Source organism: Sesamum indicum, linkage group LG4, assembly GCF_000512975.1.
Source record: "Sesamum indicum cultivar Zhongzhi No. 13 linkage group LG4, S_indicum_v1.0, whole genome shotgun sequence".
Lineage (NCBI taxonomy): Eukaryota > Viridiplantae > Streptophyta > Magnoliopsida > Lamiales > Pedaliaceae > Sesamum > Sesamum indicum.
The window spans coordinates 10956416-10976524 of NC_026148.1; the positions used below are offsets into that span (position 1 = coordinate 10956416).

Sequence of the window (20109 nt, forward strand, 5' to 3'; positions counted from 1 at the left end):
AGGGACATCCCCTATAAATACAAGTTTGGTCCCAAGCGAGGGACACCATCCAAACGTTGGAATATTGTTGTCACACTCTTCTCTTGCACTTTGATCGCACTCTTAACACGATTTTTCTCGCACAATTGATCATCATATCACGATTTCTAATTACAATGTATTTCTTGCAATTATTTTTCTTTTAAATCTGATTATAATTTTAGCGTAGGAGTGCTAATATGTTGTTTTACAGGTTCTATTTCTTAAAATTTATTATCTCTTGCCCAAACTTGGAACATAGATCCGAACTTATTGAATGGGTGCTACTTCTACTCACATCATTACACAAGGACATGAATGAATAATTTTTTAGAAACCACTTGCTAATTATTATTATTCTTCTTCTTTTGGACATTTTTGGCCTCACAAGTCACAGTAGTGTAGATCCGCTAAACTTATTTAGGGTGGAGCAATCTGCCAAGCATTTAAATTTTTATAGTCAAAGTAAAATTATCTTATTTTGGAGGCGCAAAGTGACATTCAACCGTTCTCAACCCGAGCTTCATTTCCGATGTCCCAATGATCAGAAAATGGGTTGAACATGACCGGCAAAGCCATCTATTTTCCGGCATTCTCATAGGTGTTCCTGCATTCCGGTTTGCGCGTCGATCTACGGCTTGCTTCCAACAATGGGTATGCAGTTCCTTTTCGTTTTGCTTAATCAATCGGGAATTTGTAATTTGATAATCCTGTATTATGTACTGCAATTCTTTCGTCATTTTCCCTGATTGACTCAAAATTGAGTTTTCTGTTTTCTATAGTTTCTGGAAAATGATTTCCAGAGTTATATGGTGTTTTCCGCAAAGGGTGTTGTTATGTCTTGTGCTTCTTATGTATTTGAGGATTGAGGAAGATAATCCGTAAATTACGTCTGAAACTTTCTCGGAATGTCTGTTTTTCTTTTTCTTTTTTTTTTTCAATTATAAAATAGAAAAAAGTAGGATGCTTCTGGCCGAGTCAATGTCAACTGGTTGCATTTACTATGGTGACAGAATATTGCAATTCCGCGTTAAGCTTTTTAATAATTCAAAACCTGTTTGATCAAATGAATAGCATTTCCACGGAAGAAGGGTAGGAGAAGATGTCTGCTATCTATGATAACTGGGAGAGGCTGGTTGCGGCTGTTTTGCGAAAACAGCAGCTGTGGGAGCTTTTTCATGATCACTCCAGAAGCCCCAGTATCCTTTCTGAGGCATCTGATTCCAGTGCTAGCTTCAACTCGAGTTCTCGCCTTCGCGATTTGACCTTTGACTTTTTGAGGTATGGAAGTTTTTCAAGGTTATCGAGAGCGTCTCCCAAGCTGGTTCTCATTTCAGATTTTATTCCTGCTATTGATATTAAAGAGGCATACGTCGTTTTTCCTAAGTTACTTGGGATGGGAACGTTTGGGAGTGCGTACACCGCTGCAATGGATAATGGGGTGAGAATTGTGGTGAAGAGACTGAGCAAGTCACTGGGTATCTCTGAAGTGGATTTCAAGCGCCATATGGATATTGTTGGAAATATCAGGCATGAGAACGTGGTTGCAGTAAGAGCTTACTATTCTACCGAGGATGAAAGGCTTATGCTGTATGATTACTATAGTAAGGGGAGCGTGTATGAGTTGTTACATGGTAAGTTGAACTCTGCCACTTCAGTTGATAAACTTATCTGTTCAGATCACAAACTCTTTTCTCAATAAAATTTTTGGCTGCATCAGGTCACTTTGTCAGGGCAACATGTTTGTCTGTACTGCAAATCAGATAAGAAATGCATGATCTAATTACAGAGATGTCTCTGTTTCAGTGCATTATCACACTCCATTAAAACAATGCAACTCAACATTGTTTCTCTTTCTTGTATATGTTGGCCATTTATTGGAGTGATTGACGAAGTATGTATGGGTCAAGGTATAAATATCGATTCATGTTCTGTCACTTCAATTTTAATAGAAAAATATCATCAAACTAGTCTTATCTAATCGAACCCATTAGTGTTTCTGTGGCTGCTGTTATAAGATACATCTGGGATAAAACAGATAGGTTTTGGAATGTGGATGGCATCAGTTCAATGCCTTGTGCAGGAGACTAGATTTAATGATATCAGTAGGGCAACATTAGGTACTTACATGTAATTTCTTTAGGATTCCCTTTCACTCACATATTGTTTTCTTTTCAATCATCATAATGTCCACATACTAGTAGGTAAGATATGAAATATATGAATCATCTTATGCATCTTCTCATGTTTCCAGGAAAAATTGGTGAAAGTCCGGCTCAGGTGGACTGGGAAACCAGACTAAAAATTGCAATTGGTGCAGCAAGAGGTATTGCTGCAATACATGCACAAAATGGTGGGAAGCTTGTTCATGGAAACATAAAAGCAACAAACATTTTTCTTAATTCTCAACATTATGGCTGTGTATCAGATCTTGGTCTGACAAACATGATAGCAACAACATTTATGTCAACAGCGCGGTGCTATGCTCCAGAAGTCAAGAACACTCGAGATGCATCTCAAGCATCTGATGTCTATAGCTTTGGGATTCTACTACTTGAACTTCTCACTAGAAAGTCTCCTATACATGTCCCTGGTGGTTGTGAGGTTGTTGACCTAGTCAAGCTAGTTAGTTCTGTAAAAAGTAAGGTATGGGCTTCTAAGGTATTTGATGCAGATCTATTGAAGAATCCTACGATAAGAGAACAGATGGTTACCATGTTGCAAATAGGAATAAGGTGTGTGGCAAAATCAATAAAGAGGAGACCTAAAATATCTGAAGTATTGAAGATTTTACAGGACGTTAAAAAGATAAACACAGGAAATAGTGTTTCCTCAAGAAGAAAACTACTGTTTTTTGAGGATAGTAATGCCACATTTGAGCTTGAGGATATGCTAAGGGCTTCAGCTGAGGTTCTTGGGAAAGGAACATTTGGTACTTCTTACAAGGCAAGATTAGGCTATGGAAACACTATCATGGTAAAGAGATTGAAGGATGTCAATGCTACACATATGGAATTCCAGCAGCATATTGAGGTTATTGGAAGAATGAGGCATGGAAATGTTGCTGAATTAAGGGCATACTACTTTTCAGAAGAAGAAGTACTCTTGGTGTATGATTATCAGAATCAGGGAAATTTATCTGCCTTGCTACATGGTATGTATAACATCAATTACTCTAAAGTTAGTCTGTGTTATTTTTTTCTTGTGAAAAATAAGTTTTAGCAACAAAAAATATCAGAAAATTGTCGTTACAAATTACAATACCTGTGATTGCTTACAGGCCCACATCTTGTTCCTTTCGTATGATAAATTTGCCATTAATTAATAACCTATGATATTGAAGTTATGAAGCTTCAGTTGCACTTGGAGAGCAGTTGCAAAAAGTATTAGCTAACAAATCTCAGGTAAATTCATTAGATCCAACTGAACATAGGATTCCCTTGTAGGCAGAATTTAGATGAACTAATGGAGTGGGGACGATATAAGGATTACTAGTATAATGTTTTGTCAGTGATTATCTTCTCATGAAGCTTCTTCTTTCAGTACTTTTGTTATTACTCTCACTTCCAGTTTTTACTGGACTTGTAGCTATTATTTAGAAACACCCAAGCCTACTGGCAAATGACCGGCTTATCCTTCGTAGGAAAAGAATAAGCAATGTTTAGAACCATTAGTTGAATGACAGTTCTGCTAAGTGTTAGATGCCAATAATCAGTGGTCACCTGTCAAGTGTTTTCACAAACTGAACTGAATTCCATTTTCATATTTTTTGGCATTACCAGCAGTCAAATATACTACGCCATCCTGCCTATCCTAACACATTCTTGTAAGACTATGATTATTATACTTTGAGCTTTTCTTCTCCACAATAGGCCCTGGTAAGCTACCTTTGGGTTGGAAGATCCGACTGGATATTGCAGTAGGTGCAGCAAGGGGTATTGCTCACATCCACCGAGAAGATGGTTGGAAGCTTGTGCATGGAAATATAAAATCCTCCAACATTTTCTTAAATGGACAAAACCACAGTCTTGTATCTGATGTTGGACTAGCAAAAGTGACCAATGCGATCAAACGGACCGTTCTGCAAACTCATGGCCACTGGGCCCCTGAAGTCAACGACACCACGAAAGTCTCCCAAGCTTCTGATGTCTACAGCTTTGGAGTTGTTCTACTTGAACTTGTCTCTGGCAAGCCAGCTAAGTGGACCGGGGATGATGGCAAGGTCATCTGGCTAGTTGATTGGGTTCAATCTTTTAGTCGTGATGATTGGATTTCTGAGGTGATTGATTTAGAGATTTTGAGGTATCGAGAAGAGGAGGCTGCAAGCTTAGTATTGCAAATAGCAATGGATTGTGTTGCGACCGTCCCTGAGAGCAGGCCAAGAATGCCTGAAGTAGTGAAGATTTTGGAGGAAATTAGCGGCATTGAACCATCCAATGATGTGTGGGAAGATACATGGGGCCAAGACCAGCCATCCATTGAATCAAGATTGGAATATCTCCTTGATGATCTGTTGCCCACACTGCCATTCTTGAGTATTTAAATTTGTGAATAAGTTTTCTAGTTATCTCTTTGCATTTGGTCATTCAGTAATTCAACTTGTCTTCAAGAGTGAAATTTGTGAATAACCTCTTCTTTTAGCCCACTCAATAAATCTCTATCTTTCTCTCTGAACTCAGTGAATAAAATCTGTCCCAGTTGACCCTGATATAGAGTATTTTGGTGCGTTAAATACAATTTACTCCAGCAAAATTAAATGAAAAAGGAAAATACAATTGGCAAATTCTTGAAATTTGAGTCCAACTTCGATATATTGGATTTAACCTGTCAATAAGATAAGTAGTGTTTTAATGGAAAATCGTTAATCATTTCAAATAGTTATTATTATACTTGGTAATTGGATCAATTGACTTAGAACAGATCGAGTCTGAATTAATTTTTTTTTATTATGTAAACGATCACTAAAGTTCTCCTAGAAAGATTGCACTTCAACAACTGTAATCGTCGGTTACAGAATAGAAAACTATGACCTGATAGCAATAAATTCAATTGAATTGGCAGAAAGCCGGAAATCAGATGAACTCCTGAGATGGAAGTTGTGTGTATGTAAATATATTCTAACACCAAACTATGGTTCTCAACTCCAGCTTCAATTTCGATTTCCCAGTTATCAGAAAATGGGCAGAACACACAGCCATCGCTCTCATTCGCCGCCGGTCTCATTGGCCTTCTTGCTTTCCGGTGGCCGCGTCGGTCTTGCAGCTTGCTTCCAACAATGGTTATGCAATTTTCTTTTATGTTCTAGTTTTCTCTAATTCAATTGGGAATTTGTAATTTGCCAGAAATTCAATCCTGTCAGTTTTCCTCCCATTTTCTCGGATTAACTCCAACATTTGATTTTTTATTTTATTTTTTCTGTAATTTTCCGAAATTGATCACGGGAATTGGGTTGTGATTTTCGCAGACCCGATGCTCGTTATTTCTGGTTTAATTCATGATGTACTTCTGAAGCTTTCTCTGGCCTTGCGATTTTCTATTTTCATTTTTGTTTTCCCTTGAAAGAAAGCTTCCAACCGAGTCGTTGTCAAATAATTGTATTTAGCACACTGACATAGAATATTGGGATTCCGCGTTAAGATTTTGAATGATTCAGAACAGCAAATGTTGACTCTCATCAAGACTGTTTGATCAAGCTGTTTCCTCACTAAGATTCTGTGCCTAGGCTAGTAGGTGAAACTTGACTAATTATGCATCTTCTCATGTTTCCAGGAAAAACTGGTGAAAATCCGGCTCATGTAGACTGGGAAACTAGACTAAAGATTGCAATTGGTGCTGCAAGGGGTATTGCTGCCAAACACTCACAAAATGGTGGGAAGTTTGTCCATGGAAATATAAAAGCAACAAATATTTTTCTCAACTCTGAAAAGTATAGCTGTGTGTCAGATCTTGGCTTGACAAACATGATAGAAACAACATTCATGCCAACTGCACGGTGCTGTGCTCCAGAAGTGAAGAACACTCGAGATGTGTCCCAAGCATCGGATGTCTATAGCTTTGAGATTCTGCTGCTTGAACTTCTCACTCGGAAGTCCACTTCACACGTCCCAGGTGGTCCAGAGGCTGTTGACGTAGTCAAGTTGGTCAATTCAGTAAAAATAGGTGAGGCCTGCTAAGGTATTTGATGTAGATCCAATGGAGAATTCTGCCGTAAGAGAAGAGATGGTTAAATTGTTGCAAATAGGAGTAAGGTGTGTGGCAAAATCAATAAACAAGAGACCTAAAATTTCTGAAGTGGTGAAAATGTTGGAGGATCTTAATATGACAATCACAGGAAATAGTGTTTCCTCAGAAAGGAAACTAATATTTTTTGAGGATAGTACTGCCACATTTGACCTTGAGGATTTGTTAAGGGCTTCAGCTGAGGTTCTTGGGAAAGATACATTTGGTACTTCTTACAGGGCAAGATTAGGCAATGGAAACACTATCATGGTAAAGAGATTGAAGGATGTCAATGCTACACATGGAATTCCAGCAGCATATTGAGGTTATTGGAAGAATGAGGCATGAAAATGTTGCTGAATTAAGGGCATACTACTTTTCGGAAGAAGTACTCTTGGTGTATGATTATCAGAATCATGGAAATTTATCTGCCTGGCTACATGGTATGTATAACTAGTTTGCTCTTGTTTTTTCCATGTGAGAATTAGTTTTAGCAACCAAATTCACTTGCTGATTAACCTGAGAGATACTTGCATGCCAATTTCACATCCTTATTTAAGGTAAAATTTGTAGTTAGTTCATAAACTATGATGATAATACTCTGAATCCATTTTCTCCTCTGTGGGCACTGGTAATACACCTTTAGACTGGACGACCGTACTGAGAATTGCAGTAGGTGCAGCAAGGGGTATTGCTCACATCCACCGTCAAGATAAGCTTGTGCATGGAAATATAAATTCCTCCAATGTATTCCTAAATGGACAAAAATACAGCCTTGTCTCGGATGTTGGATTAGCACAATTGACGAAACGACGGTCCACATTGCGAACTCAAGTCTACTGCGCCCCTGAAGTCAAAGACACCACAAAAGTATCCCAAGCTTCTGATGTCTGCAGCTTTGGAGTTATTCAACTTGAACTTGTCTCTGGCAAGCTAGATAAGTGGACTGAGGTTGATGGCAAGGTCACTTGGCTAGTGAATTGGGTTCAATCTTTTAGTCATGACGATTGGATTGCTGTGGTAATTGATATAGAGATTTTGAGGTATCCAGATGAGGAGGAGGCTATCCTACATATGTTGCAAACAGCAATGGATTGTGTTGCCACTGTCCCTGAAAGCAGACGAAGAATGCCTGAAGTAGTGAAGATTTTGGCGGAAATTAGCGGCATTGAACCATCCAATGATCTGTGTGAAGATGCATGGGTGGTCCAACTATCCACTGAATCAAGATTGGAAGATCTCCTTGATGATCTACTGCCCACACTCTAAATTTCTGTATAAGTTTTCTAGTGATCTCTTGCATTTGGCCATTACTTCAAGAGTAAAATTTGTGAATAACCTTCTATTCTTCAATAGATAACTTATGTTTTAATGGGAAATGGCTAATTATTTCAAATGGATTAAATCCATTCCACCGGACTGTGATATGAAAAAACCTCCTGAAAGAAAAAAAATTAAGTGTTAATTTACCACCCTATAATATCAAAAATGAATCAAAAAAATCCATTCAAGCCATAAAAAACATGTAAAGTGGGAGAGAAAAAATAAAAACAAAAGAACATGGAGAAGTAAGGGAGACAGAAACATCACGTAATGGATTGACAGAAAAAAAAAAAATTATGAAATTCAAATATTAAAAAATTAGTATTCTAACCAAAATTTTATTTGAAGAGAAAAAATCAATTAAAGGATAAATTTGATGTATTCAAATATTGGCACGACAAAAATTTACAATAATATAAATAAGTTTTATAAATTTATTGAGGCATTTTGACTCGATGATTAAATGGTTAATTATGAAAAAATACTAAATTTATAATAATTAATCGTCTAAAAAATAATTATGACATTTAAATTTATAATTTTATAATTAATCATGTAGATCGTGACTAAAATTTAAAACTAACCTCGCCCTTAAAGTAGGTGAACAAATTAAAAAATTATTTAATGAATGTAATTGATAATTTGGCAAAAAATAATAGAGGTGGGACTAAAATTTAGTTTGGGCTTGCGATTCCATAATTAATTATGGAATAAATTATTTTGACAATTAATTTTTTTCTTTTGGACTTCTCATAAGTCGTGACTCATAACCAACTAAAGCGCAAATGCAAATAATCGCGTTTCGTTCAAGGAATTCACCAGCGATTTCAGTAACCGATCTCTCTCAAGGCCTAAACCAGCCGGTGAAGCTAAAACCCACACAACTTGATCCATCGGAAAACGGAATACACATCCAAGATGATGGTGGATCTGAGCGCCTTCTCGGAGGAGAAATTCGACCCGAAGAAATGGATAAATGGAGCAGTTCAGCAGAGGCACCCACAGGACCCGGTCGAGAAGCACCTGGTGGATCTGGAGATGAGGCTGCAGATGGTGTCGGAGGAGATCGCCGCCTCACTCGAGGAGCAGAGCTCCGCCGCACTCCTACGCGTCCCTCGCGCCTCTCGCGATGTCCTGCGCCTCCGAGATGAAGCACTTTCCCTCCGCTCCTCTGTCGCCAACATCCTGCTCTTCCTCAAAAAGGTAGTGCAGCTCCTATCTTTTTATCTATCATTATCGCTTTGTTACTCGATAATGTAATTTCTTTTTGTTTTAGCTCAAATTAGGGAGGAAGTCTTCAGATGATGATTTAAACAGTTCTATGGCCGCTTGGATTGAGCAAAAAAGCAAATGTTTTTAAACTATAGTTCAGTTGTTTTAGGTGTAAATAGGATACATGCCTTAACACAAAAAAAGTTGCTGCTGGATTTCATCGTCTTATTGTTAGTACAGGTGCTTCTCTTTCTTTTCTGAATTAAAACCAAATCTTCCCATGTGAAAATTTAAGAAGTCTCATGAGTGTGGATCTAACTCAAAATTAATGTGGGCTCTGAAGAAGAAGATCGGAGTTTGTGTAGGGATATAGGTAAAATCAAATCAGTGAAGTAAACTGAAGGTCCCGAACTGAGTTGGTGGATGCACTCCTCTGAGCAATTTGTTCAATGACGTAGACTGTTTTGATATGACTCTAGTATATGCATAATATCTAAGTACCATAGTTGCAACTAGAATTTTTTGTCATGCGTGGGAAAGTGGTTGTATTGATGACTTTCTGGTGTCAACTTTAATTTTGTCTGCAGGCTGAGGGATCCTCTGCAGAATCCATTGCAACCCTCGCCAAAGTTGATACAGTCAAGCAGAGGATGGAAGCTGCATATGAGACACTGCAGGTTTTTTATGATTTAGATTTCTTTATTTGGGATGGAGCTGTTTTGTCAATTGATTCTCTGTTTCTTGTTGGTTGGTGAAAGTGTTTCTGCTGTTGAACAGGATGCTGCAGGTTTGACGCAGTTGAGCTCGACTGTAGAGGATGTATTTGCCAGTGGTGATCTCCCACGGGCAGCAGATACGCTTGCGAACATGAGACATTGTCTGACTGCAGTTGGAGAAGTAAGTTTTTAAGCATTCCAAACAACTAATCATGTCGCAGCTGAGAATCTGTGAAAGAGTTATGATTCATGAGTTCATGATTATCAGGTTGCTGAGTTTGCTAATATAAGGAAGCAGCTTGAGGTTCTAGAAGATAGACTGGATTCAATGGTTCAGCCCCGTCTAACAGACTCATTGAACAATAGAAAGGTAGCTTCCTTCATCATTTTCTTTTTGACTTTTGAGGCGAATATCCGAAAACAAAAGTTGTTATCTACATTCTTTATCTATTCCCTAGTGCTTTTCCTGACAACTTGACAGGGGCATTCATTTATTTTTCCTTCTTTTGTAGGTTAATGTCGCTCAAGAAATGAGGGGAATCCTCATTCGAATTGGGAGATTTAAGTCTTTGGAAAGTTACTACACCAAAGTCCACCTCAAAACCATAAAGAAGCTCTGGGAAGAATTTGATTTAAGGCAACAATCTAGTAAACTTGCAAATGAGAAGAATGAAGTGGAAAGGGCCAGTAGCTTTAATTCACAGTCAAATATGCAGACAATGTCGTTCGCACGCTGGTTACCGAGTTTCTATGATGAGTTGCTGCTTTATCTTGAACAAGAATGGAAGTGGTACTTTTTGTTTAGATTCTCACAGATATTTACTTGTAGCTAATTTTCCTTAGTTGTGCCGCTGATGTTTTTGCGGGGGGGACTTAGGATGTCCTAATATATGTATTCCCTCTGAGCTTCTTCCTGTGCATGATGAAAACAAGTACTTATTATTGAACTGTATATGTTTAAGCTTGTGAATGTGAATTTCCTTATCAGCTACACGGAATGCTTTCAGACTCTTTCCAACCTTATATATGGAAAATCCATCTTCTTTTAGTGCCATTTGGATATTTAGTAGAGTATGATGATACAGATACTCAGTCTTCCATGTAAATTCTCCTCGACAGGTGCATGCTTGCTTTTCCTGAAGATTACAGAACTCTTGTCCCAAAATTGTTGATCGAGGCAATGTCATCTGTTGGTTCTAGTTTTGTATCCCGTGTTAATCTTGCTACTGGAGATGTTGTACCTGAGACTAAAGCATTGGCCAAAGGTTATACTTTATATCTCTTTTAATCTTTTTAGATGACCTGGGGAGTTGGTCATTTTTCTCAAATTTACTGCTTTCATTGTTGGTCATGTATTCCTTGGCAGTTGATTTCACCTGTAATATTGCTTTGCAATGTTTAATACCATGATGATGTCTTCTTGTGTCTGGTTTCAGGTATATTAGACATCTTATCTGGGGATTTGCCTAAAGGTGTCAAAATTCAGACTAAGCATCTGGAGGCTCTGATAGAACTACACAACATAACAGGGAGTTTTGCAAGGAATATTCAACATTTGTTTTCTGATTCAGATCTTCATGTGTTATTGGATACACTGAAGACAGTCTACCTTCCATATGAAACATTTAAACAAAGGTTAGCACATTTGATTTTTAACAATGATACTTGCCTGTGTGGCACATTTTCTCCTTTTCATTGATGTATGCTTCTTTTGGAACATTTCGGTTGGTTGGTTAAGGAACCGGTTTTGACCATTGTTTTCTGGGGTAGATGTTTGCGCCGCAAAAAGATATCTGAAGAAGATGGGGACTAGATGTTATAATATTTCCAATAGAATTTTCTGGTTGAATATGTTTTGTTTAACTTGGAGACTGGTATCAAGAGATGCTTCTTGTATACATGACCCATCCAACTAATATTTCATTGCTTAACCAATTATTTATTAAATAACTTGCTACTTAATTGGTAATAGATATGGGCAAATGGAGCGTGGAGTGCTGTCTGCTGGAATTTCAAGTCTTGATCTCAGGGGAGTTAGTACTCGTATTATTGGTGTGCAGGGAGTAGAGCTCAGTGAAACAGTTCGAAGAATGGAAGAATCTATCCCACAAGTCATTCTTCTTCTTGAAGCTGCCACAGAGAGATGCATTAGCTTTACTGGTGGTTCAGAGGCAGATGAGCTAATCCTTGCCCTCGATGATGTAACTTTACAATACATCTCCACCCTTCAGGGAAACCTAAAATCACTGAGAGCAGTCTGCGGAGTGGATGTGGTGGCAGAAACTATTGGAGGAAAGAAGGAAACAGGAGCAGACAGGAAGGACGGAGCTTCACATGCACGAAAAGTTGATTTCATGTCAAATGAGGAGGAATGGTCTTTTGTCCAGGGTGCTTTACAGATTCTCACTGTTGCTGATTGCTTGACGAGCCGAACTTCAGTTTTTGAAGCTTCCTTGCGGTCTACTCTTGCTCGATTGAGCACTAATTTGTCATTTTCTGTTTATGGTTCAAGTCTTGATCAAAACCAGTCACATGTGGATAATGATGATGGAAGTGGGAATTTGTCTACAGCTGGAAAAGCTTCCCTGGATGTGGCAGCTCTTCGGCTTGTCGATGTCCCTGAAAAGGCTCGAAAACTTTTTAACCTTTTAGAGCAGGTACTTGACATGACAGAAGTGTGGTCAAATTTTTTGGAAAACAACTTTTTTTTGTGTCTGTGTGTGTTTCCAAAATTTTCCAACACGAAGTGATCTTCAACCGTTGAATTTACACTGGTTATTCTCAAAGAGTAACAATATTAGAAAAGGTTACTAAAACCTATCCCTCTGAAAGAAACAATTAGATTAATCTACTGAAAGACCATCTTTCACTTAAGGAAATCTGTTTTATGTTATTTACCTATACTATAGATTTTTATCTGTTGATACATCTAATATTCATGTGTACCCTTATAATTGTTCTTGCAGTCAAAAGATCCCCGATTTCATGCCCTTCCACTTGCTTCTCAAAGAGTTGCGGCATTTGCGGAGGCAGTCAATGAGCTAGTTTATGATGTACTTATATTGAAAGTGAGACAACACTTTAGTGATTTGTCTCGTCTGCCCATATGGTCTTCTGTTGAAGAACCTAGCGCTTTTCCTGTTCCCAGCTTTAGTGCCTACCCTCAGTCTTATGTGACCAATGTAGGTGAATACCTACTTACTTTACCCCAACAACTGGAGCCCCTTGCTGAGGGTATTTCCAACAGTGATGCCAATGCTGAGGAGGCACAGTTCTTTGCAACTGAATGGATGTTCAAGGTAACAGCTAAGACTTTTAACTTTGTGGTTTACACTCCTGTTTATACGTGATGCCTTCATCACTATAACACGGATATCAGGTATCAGTGCCTGAGCAGTATAGCTTATTATATGTCCTGGAATTCAGAATCAATGTTTACTGCAACAGTTTCAACCAATTAGTCTAATCTTTTTTAATTTTTATAGGTTGCTGAGGGAGCCACTGCTCTTTATATTGAGCAGTTGCGTGGGATCCACAAGATAACAGACCGTGGAGCTCAGCAGTTGTCTGTCGATATTGAATACTTGAGCAATGTGCTTTCAGCTCTATCAATGCCCATCCCTCCGGTTCTTTCTACATTTCATACCTGTTTTTCAACACCAACAGATCAGCTCAAGGATCTTGTAAAATCAGATTCAGGAAATCAGCTTGATCTTCCAACAGCTAACCTTGTCTGTAAAATGCGCGGTGTGAGGCTGGATTAGGGCCCATGCTCAAAATTCCAATACGACCCCTTCTTGAAAAGCTCTATGTAATTAACATAATCAAGGATTCCATCCAGGACTCTACTTGGGTTTACTTGTGGAGAACACAGGTAGTTCCTCTTGTTCACGTAAGTAGAGAACTCTACCCTATACAAAGACCCAAGTTAAAGCATTGCCTACTTTTTATCCGAAGGGGCACGATGCTCATGCTCTCTGGTCGCCATGATATAGAACATGTTTCTGAAAACTGTAGAGTCATACTTCAGGACAAAACTCCTCCTGTATTTTCTGAAATGGTGTTTATGCAACATGCGAGAGACAGTTTTGATCTAATACTTGTGTAACAAAGTGATGATCACTATGAAACACAACATTATTTTTAAAAATCATTCATTTTACTTTGTGAATTCCTGAAAGTTCCATTTATCTTCAGATATTGCTGTTTGTTGCTCTGGTAGTGTTCACCGTAGCAGATAGTTACCAAATTCGAGTGACTTTATGGTCTTAGCAGTCAAGTACTCATCTTGCTCAGCTAGCAGAATGCTTGCTGATGTTATAAAATTCGGCAGAACCTTGTAACCTAAGGCATTTGATTTTGGGGTTTATTACCAGAATGTAATTTGCATCCACTCCATAAATAAAAAGTATAAGCTAACAGTTAGAAAGAGGATTTCCTAGTGGTAGACTGGATTGTAGATTTTCTAATAATATAGACCAATCTTCACCCTTTAAATCTGAATTTTTTGTACACAACGTTATACACAAGGGATCTGAAATTGGTGGCTCTGAAGCTTTGCTGCCAAAATTGCAAAAGAAAAATTACATAAGCCCTTCTGATGGTAATACAGCAGAAGACAAAACAATATAGTCCAACCACATGTATCACTTGGTTTTATCCAAGAACCACAATATTTGTGGCCACTCTCTCTCTTTAAATTTCTACAAAACCTCCTCAACAAGCCCATTTCAACACCTTCCACAACTCAACCAACAATGAATGACACAGTAGACAAACTTGTAATCTTTCTAGCAAAGAGAGATGGGATTGACAAGCTTGTCAAGACTTTCCAATATGTCTCCAAACTAGTCCACTGGCATGTAGAGAAAACACACCCTGATGCTGCCACCAGGGCCAAGCAATGGGAAGTCGCCTCCGGCCTCAGCCGGAAAGCCTTCCGCTCGGGTCGGTTCCTCACCGGCTTCAACGCACTGAGGCGGAATCCAGGCACGACAACGACGTTCCGTCTCCTCGCGGTGCTTTCTAATGCAGGTGAAATGGTTTACTTCTTCTTTGACCATTTCCTTTGGCTATCAAGAATTGGAGTCTTGGATGCAAAACTGGCTAGGAGAATGAGCTTCATATCAGCATTTGGTGAGTCCTTCGGCTACATATTCTTCATGGTTTCTGATATTATACTGATTCAAGAGGGGATTAAGGCAGAGAGAAGGATAGTTAAATCAGGGGATGAATCAGAAGATTCAAAAGGGAAGATCAAGAACATCAGGGGTGACAGGGTGATGAGATTGATGGCTGTGGCTGCTAATTTGGCAGACTTGATCATTGCGTTGGCTGATATTGAGCCTAACCCTTTCTGCAACCATGCTGTTACACTAGGGATTAGTGGGTTGGTTTCTGCATGGGCTGGTTGGTACAGAAATTGGCCATCATGAACAAGAATGTTCAGGAGTTTTGGTAATTGTTGGCAGATTCTTGTTTCAGTCCTGCACATGAGAAAATTTGTGTTTAATGATGATATACTTGCTACCCAAAGAATTTATATGGAATTTACTTGTTCCGATGCTATGTTACACTTAAGTTGACTTCTTTTTTCTCTTTTTCCCCCACACGTCTAGATTTGAATAAGCATAAAAGTTTAATAGAATATTAGAATGCTAAGCTTATAAGCTCATTTATTAAGCATAAAAGCTTATAAGCTTCGTAGAGAAAACTATTTTGCAGACAGAAAAAATTATATTAGTTTTATTTTGTTCCATGCGCTTCTTTTTCAATTACTTTAGTTTTTTGTGATATGAAAAAGGTTTATTTCATGTCTTCTTTTTATATGTTTGGACATGAATAAAACTTTGAGTTGAGCCTTATGCTTTGAATCGGAATAAAATAAAAATAAAAATAGAAAATATGGAATAAAACACTCTTTTTCATGCAAATTGGAAACCTGAAGACTGGTGAATTTGCTGCAGACCCAAAATGTTATTCTGTTTGGGTATAAAGTTTTGTTTGGGCCCGAAGTGATATGCTGTTGGATTGAAAATGGGAAAGTACCCCAAAGTAGTTGTGGTATTGGGTTGGATCTGAGAAAACATGGACTCTTGTGAAATTGGTGAAGGCCCAAAATGGTTCAGGCCCATAATGAATATTGAAATGTAGCACACAAGCTTACAAGCATAATTCTTAGAGTAAATTACATTGGACATCCCTTGAAATTAAGTTCAATTACATAAGTACTTCTTATTTTTATAAAATCATGAGACACGTTGAGGGGTTTTTGTTCTGATTTATTTCAGATGGAATACTTGTACGTTTTTGCTCTCAAAGAGGCGTCGATTGAATTATAATTACAATTTCAAATGGTGTATTTATATTTTTGCAAATAGTAGATAGTATTCGCCTAATTTCAACCTATAGAATTATTAAATTTTTTTTTATGATATTCTTTTACAAATAAAAATTTACTAGAACTCCCTTAAAAGATTTTTTATATCTAAAAAACCCATTAAAGTACTTTTTATAATCCAAAAAGCCCATTTCATGAGATTTTTAAGTTGATGGATTTTTTTTAAGATATTAAAAATTTACTTTGAAGGGGTTCCTTTATTCTCAATATAAATAACAATCTCAACATATTCATTTGAATTTGTTCCACCAAATAAGATGGTCAAAGATTATAAACATATATATTTAGAGGCAAAAGAGGGGATATAATTTGAAAAGAAAAGAAAGTTGAAAACAAAATGCAAATGAAAGAAAAATAAATAGAAAAAACCACATCAGCATTTATTTATTAGATATGATTAATTTAGACAATTTTCATTGAGAAAAACATATCAAATTATTTGCTTGTAACATTCTCACACTTAATATATAGTATAAATAGATGGAGATATCAAAATCTCATTTGTTTTCTGGTGCAATTCCTTATAAATTTGCTTGAATTTTTCCCCTAGTATTAGGGTATATTTTATGTAGGTTGGGTCTGAAAAAATTAACTAATGAAGATAGGTCAATATTAAGTTATGGTTTTCGCAAGTGTTTAAAATAAGCGTTTATTAAATTTTTATTGAAATTAAAAGTGCTAGTTATTAAAAATTAGAAATATTAATAATTTTTTAAATAATAAAAAGATGAGATAATTATACTCTCTTTTTCTAAATTTAGTTTTATTACATGTAGATCTCATTGTGATTTGAAATATTACATCTATCACCGTTAAAGTTTGCTTTAGGCTAATAAATAAGTCACATTTATTAATCAAAATTCACTAAATTTGCTGATATTTGTCCTGTAACAAGTCATTGATAATAAATCGAAGATAAATATTAATTTTTATTTAGTTTTTTATTAATATCAGCAAATTTAGTAATTTTTAATTAATGAAACAATAAATTTGTTAAACAAAAGCAAATTTTAAAAGTGCAAAATATACTTTTTAAATTACAAAAAAATTATATATAATTACATCAAATCTTATAAAAGAATGTAATTATTTCTAAAAAAATTTGTAATTATGTTAAAATATTAGAGCAACTCCTTATAATTTAGTCTCTTTATTTAAAGACAACAAAGAAAATCCTTGGACAATTAAGACTATCAATCACGTGGAGACTCTTGATTGGGTAGAGAACGTGTATGCGAGCACATAAGATAAACGCTGTGCAGGACCAACCTGCGAGTCTTCCGTAATAAGTAGAGTGGACTGCTTTGGGACCAGGAAAATGAATTCCAATTTCTTACCCCCCTACACTGTAGGATTTTGATTTTCACACCAGAATCACCCCACCAACAATTCCAATCTTCCCTTCAATTCCATTGCATTGCTCAGCAGCTGATCCGCATCAGTTGACTCAGCGACACAACTGTATATTGTGAGTATAGCATAATGTGTGTGTTTGTGCAACGAAGGTGATTTGTTTGTGGACAATTTGGGTTTGAAGGGAACAAGGGATCATGAAATGGAATTGTATTGAGAATTTGGGTTTTGTTTTTTTGGTTTCAGATCTTTTGAAGAATGGCGGAGGAAATGAATCACCCGTCGAGTTATGTTAAATTGACGAAAGAACAAGCGCCGGTGGAGGAAATTAGTCCCGGAGAGCTTAATCAGCCCATTGATGTTCCTCAGGTACTCCCCCTCTGTGTGTGTGTGTGTGCATATATATATATATATATGTGTGTGTGTGTGTGTGTGTGTATAGGCTAGACGGGTTATACTGTGACATTTCCGAGTATAGTGTGGCGTTTCATCTGGGATCATCTCTTGTGTGTGTTACACCTTTTTGTGGTTCGACTACACTCGGATAAGGTTATTTTCTTGCATTTTGATGTGTTTGTCTTACCTAGAATATTTTGTGCTTCTTGGTCGGTAATTATTGATACTATGAAAAACTTTGGTTGATTCCCAGAGCAACTAAGTATCAAAGAGTGATCTTGATTCTGCAACATGCTCTTCTCTTGGTTATAATCCTAAGGTATCTATTGCTCTACTTTATGAGTGGAGAAACCTAAATTCCAAGTTGGAATACGATGTTCTTGGTTCACTTTTACCTTCTAAGGTGAAGTAATGCTCGAGATTATTGTTTGTGAGTCTTTATAAAATCCCAGTTGAACATTTATCACTTTGTTGGTTTCATGAGAACCTTTTTTTGTGGTTTTCGCATAGTCCAATCTTGTTTTTCGCCAAACTTCTCATCTGCTGGAAGTTTTAGATTTGTGTTGTTCATTCTGCAGTTACACGTTCACAAGTGCAATGAGTGTGGACAGCCTTTACCAGAAAGTTACCAAGCCCCTGCAGATGAACCTTGGACTACTGGGATCTGTGAATGTGCTCAAGACACAGAAAGTTGTGAGTTCCATACTGTTACAATGAAAAAGAAGTTAAACTTCTCATAGCGAGCAGGGGATAGTTGCTCAGTCACATTTTTAACTAATTAAAGCACTCATTTGTGGTTCAATAACATTTATGCAGCCATGTAAAAATCCCAAGTTTTATAATTTAGATAAGTTGTCTGCATGCCAGAGTACAATTGTTAGTGGTTTTTTCTTTTTCTTTCATGGGAGTAAAAGAAAGAGTTTTTGAGCTAGTTATGCGTGGCAAGGGAAGAAAAGGAGGCAGAGTGTGACTGCTAAGGTCTCGAATCAATATTGAGTGAGTATAAATGTTGTTTCTGTGTACCAGTACTTTTATGACGGCTGGTTGTGGATTTGAATTTGGTGTTCAATTTGGTCTTTGGGATTTTGAAGTTGAATTCTCATGTAGTGCGGATATTTATCGGCTGATTAATTCTCTTTGAAATGCCAAAACCATTTAGTGGCATTCTTCAATTGGTACCAACTGCCAAAATTATATGCTAAGATGGAAATGAGCGAATATTACTCTATACCAAAGTACAGTTTGAGTTTTATTTCCATTGCTCACTGCTTCCTCACTTCTTGGAATACATCAGCATGTTTTATGACTCCAAAGATTCTTTGTTTGTTTTCGGGGTCTGCAACAGGCTGGACAGGATTATTTTGCCCCTGTGTCTTGTTTGGCCGCAATGTTGAACAAATAAGAGAAGATACTCCATGGACCTGGCCGTGCATCTGTCATGCCGTTTTCATAGAGGGCGGTCTTGCATTTGCTGCCGTAACTGCAGGCCTACATGGTATGATCGACCCAAGGACTACATTTCTCATTTGCGAGGGTTTGCTTTTCAGTTGGTGGATGTGCGGAATATACACTGGTCTTGTGAGGCAATCGTTGCAGAAGAAGTATCATCTCGAGGTTATACAATCCTTATATTTCCTTTCAACTAAATTATTCCATCCTTACGGTTGCGCTATCAAGTGTCCATTCTGAGCTTGTGTGCCTCTCCTCTCTCTCTGATTGCTGTTTCACTGTTGATTACTATGTACTAATATTAATGTTGGATGCAGAATTCACCATGTGATCCTTGCATGGTGCACTGCTGCATGCATTGGTGTGCCCTATGCCAAGAACACAGGGAGTTGAAAGGACGCTTATTAGATGAAACCTTCGTCCCAATTACTGTAGTTAATCCACCTCCAATCCAAGAAATGAGCGCTGCAAGTGACAGCCATAACTCAGCACCACTCTCTACTAATGGGGCTGACCGAGCTAACGTAGAAATGCAACCTTTATAGAAACTCAAAACAAGGTACTATTTTTATACACTACAGAATGGCCTTCAAAAGTTGAATTTTTAGTTTATTTCTCCTCGCAACTATACGAGACTAAAGTGGTACGAATTTTTAAGCCCTTTTGCTAGAATATTGTACAATTTCTCAGGGGCAATTATGTTTGATGAAATTGCAAATCAGTGCATTTCTCGGTCTTCTGAGTTTCTTTGATAGCGTTACATGACAAACACCTATCGTATGCTTGATTGTGTATGGTCAAATCTCGTCCGAGCCAAAATCTTGGCTGGAGACCCATTTTTACCTTGTCAAAAAGATTTGTGGAGTTAAAAACATTACACTTAATAGTTTAGGGAAGGAAGTTGTATGAGTTGTTATGCTCTCATCCATTCCAAAACCCTGCTTGTAGATGAAGTGGTGCTCTGAAGTGAAAGGTATTTTTATAAAATCAAAATAATTTCAAAGTTCCCTTATAATTCCTACT

The 20109-nt window shown here is 37.4% G+C and overlaps 5 protein-coding genes across 9 annotated transcripts; all 5 read left to right on the forward strand.

Moving 5' to 3' along the window:
• LOC105160605 (probable inactive receptor kinase At5g58300) lies at window positions 438-4686 on the forward strand. Of its 2 annotated transcripts, none has more exons than XM_011078063.2 (4): window positions 438-672; window positions 1093-1652; window positions 2273-3172; window positions 3891-4686. In XM_011078063.2, the coding sequence occupies exons 2-4, from the start codon at window positions 1121-1123 to the stop codon at window positions 4559-4561; spliced, it is 2103 nt and encodes a 700-aa protein (XP_011076365.1). In that variant the 5' UTR covers window positions 438-672; window positions 1093-1120; the 3' UTR covers window positions 4562-4686. The 2 variants fall into 2 exon arrangements, with proteins under 2 accessions (XP_011076365.1, XP_011076367.1); XM_011078065.2 differs by lacking the exon at window positions 438-672 and having other exon boundaries at window positions 1158-1299; window positions 1406-1652.
• On the forward strand, window positions 4813-7699 carry LOC105160606 (probable inactive receptor kinase At4g23740). Of its 3 annotated transcripts, XR_847710.2 has the most exons (4): window positions 4813-5296; window positions 5788-5886; window positions 5962-6680; window positions 6884-7091. XR_847710.2 is itself a non-coding variant. In XM_011078066.2 (2 exons), the coding sequence occupies exons 1-2, from the start codon at window positions 6524-6526 to the stop codon at window positions 7504-7506; spliced, it is 780 nt and encodes a 259-aa protein (XP_011076368.1). In that variant the 5' UTR covers window positions 4813-6523; the 3' UTR covers window positions 7507-7699. The 3 variants fall into 3 exon arrangements, 1 of the variants encoding a protein (XP_011076368.1); XR_002286958.1 differs by having other exon boundaries at window positions 5788-6680; XM_011078066.2 differs by having other exon boundaries at window positions 4813-6680; window positions 6884-7699.
• Window positions 8338-13580, forward strand: LOC105160607 (conserved oligomeric Golgi complex subunit 7). Its single transcript, XM_011078069.2, has 10 exons — window positions 8338-8763; window positions 9360-9449; window positions 9550-9669; window positions 9757-9858; window positions 10001-10278; window positions 10608-10753; window positions 10925-11123; window positions 11461-12145; window positions 12455-12787; window positions 12974-13580. The coding sequence occupies exons 1-10, from the start codon at window positions 8479-8481 to the stop codon at window positions 13250-13252; spliced, it is 2517 nt and encodes an 838-aa protein (XP_011076371.1). The 5' UTR covers window positions 8338-8478; the 3' UTR covers window positions 13253-13580.
• Window positions 13712-15068, forward strand: LOC105160608 (peroxisomal membrane protein 11B). The gene has a single exon (XM_011078070.2). It carries the CDS (start codon window positions 14246-14248, stop codon window positions 14921-14923), a length of 678 nt encoding a protein of 225 aa, XP_011076372.1. The 5' UTR covers window positions 13712-14245; the 3' UTR covers window positions 14924-15068.
• LOC105160609 (cell number regulator 6) lies at window positions 17178-19822 on the forward strand. Of its 2 annotated transcripts, none has more exons than XM_011078072.2 (5): window positions 17178-17393; window positions 17488-17610; window positions 18216-18330; window positions 18983-19251; window positions 19404-19822. In XM_011078072.2, the coding sequence occupies exons 2-5, from the start codon at window positions 17500-17502 to the stop codon at window positions 19629-19631; spliced, it is 723 nt and encodes a 240-aa protein (XP_011076374.1). In that variant the 5' UTR covers window positions 17178-17393; window positions 17488-17499; the 3' UTR covers window positions 19632-19822. The 2 variants fall into 2 exon arrangements, with proteins under 2 accessions (XP_011076374.1, XP_011076373.1); XM_011078071.2 differs by having other exon boundaries at window positions 17179-17356.

What these genes read in the sequence shown, in the direction of transcription:
- LOC105160607 (XM_011078069.2), top strand. Translation starts at nt 8,479, where the DNA reads ATGATGGTGGATCTGAGCGCCTTCTCGGAGGAGAAATTCGACCCGAAG. An exon ending in CTTGAACAAGAATGGAAGTG is followed by an intron (nt 10,279 to 10,607) that starts GTACTTTTTGTT and finishes TCTCCTCGACAG; the next exon opens with GTGCATGCTTGCTTTTCCTG. An exon ending in TTTTTAACCTTTTAGAGCAG is followed by an intron (nt 12,146 to 12,454) that starts GTACTTGACATG and finishes TTGTTCTTGCAG; the next exon opens with TCAAAAGATCCCCGATTTCA.
- LOC105160606 (XM_011078066.2), top strand. Translation starts at nt 6,524, where the DNA reads ATGTCAATGCTACACATGGAATTCCAGCAGCATATTGAGGTTATTGGA. An exon ending in TTTATCTGCCTGGCTACATG is followed by an intron (nt 6,681 to 6,883) that starts GTATGTATAACT and finishes ATACACCTTTAG; the next exon opens with ACTGGACGACCGTACTGAGA.
- LOC105160605 (XM_011078063.2), top strand. Translation starts at nt 1,121, where the DNA reads ATGTCTGCTATCTATGATAACTGGGAGAGGCTGGTTGCGGCTGTTTTG. An exon ending in CGTGTATGAGTTGTTACATG is followed by an intron (nt 1,653 to 2,272) that starts GTAAGTTGAACT and finishes TCATGTTTCCAG; the next exon opens with GAAAAATTGGTGAAAGTCCG. An exon ending in TTTATCTGCCTTGCTACATG is followed by an intron (nt 3,173 to 3,890) that starts GTATGTATAACA and finishes TCTCCACAATAG; the next exon opens with GCCCTGGTAAGCTACCTTTG.
- LOC105160608 (XM_011078070.2), top strand. Translation starts at nt 14,246, where the DNA reads ATGAATGACACAGTAGACAAACTTGTAATCTTTCTAGCAAAGAGAGAT.
- LOC105160609 (XM_011078072.2), top strand. Translation starts at nt 17,500, where the DNA reads ATGGCGGAGGAAATGAATCACCCGTCGAGTTATGTTAAATTGACGAAA. An exon ending in TGCTCAAGACACAGAAAGTT is followed by an intron (nt 18,331 to 18,982) that starts GTGAGTTCCATA and finishes GGTCTGCAACAG; the next exon opens with GCTGGACAGGATTATTTTGC. An exon ending in AGAAGAAGTATCATCTCGAG is followed by an intron (nt 19,252 to 19,403) that starts GTTATACAATCC and finishes TGTTGGATGCAG; the next exon opens with AATTCACCATGTGATCCTTG.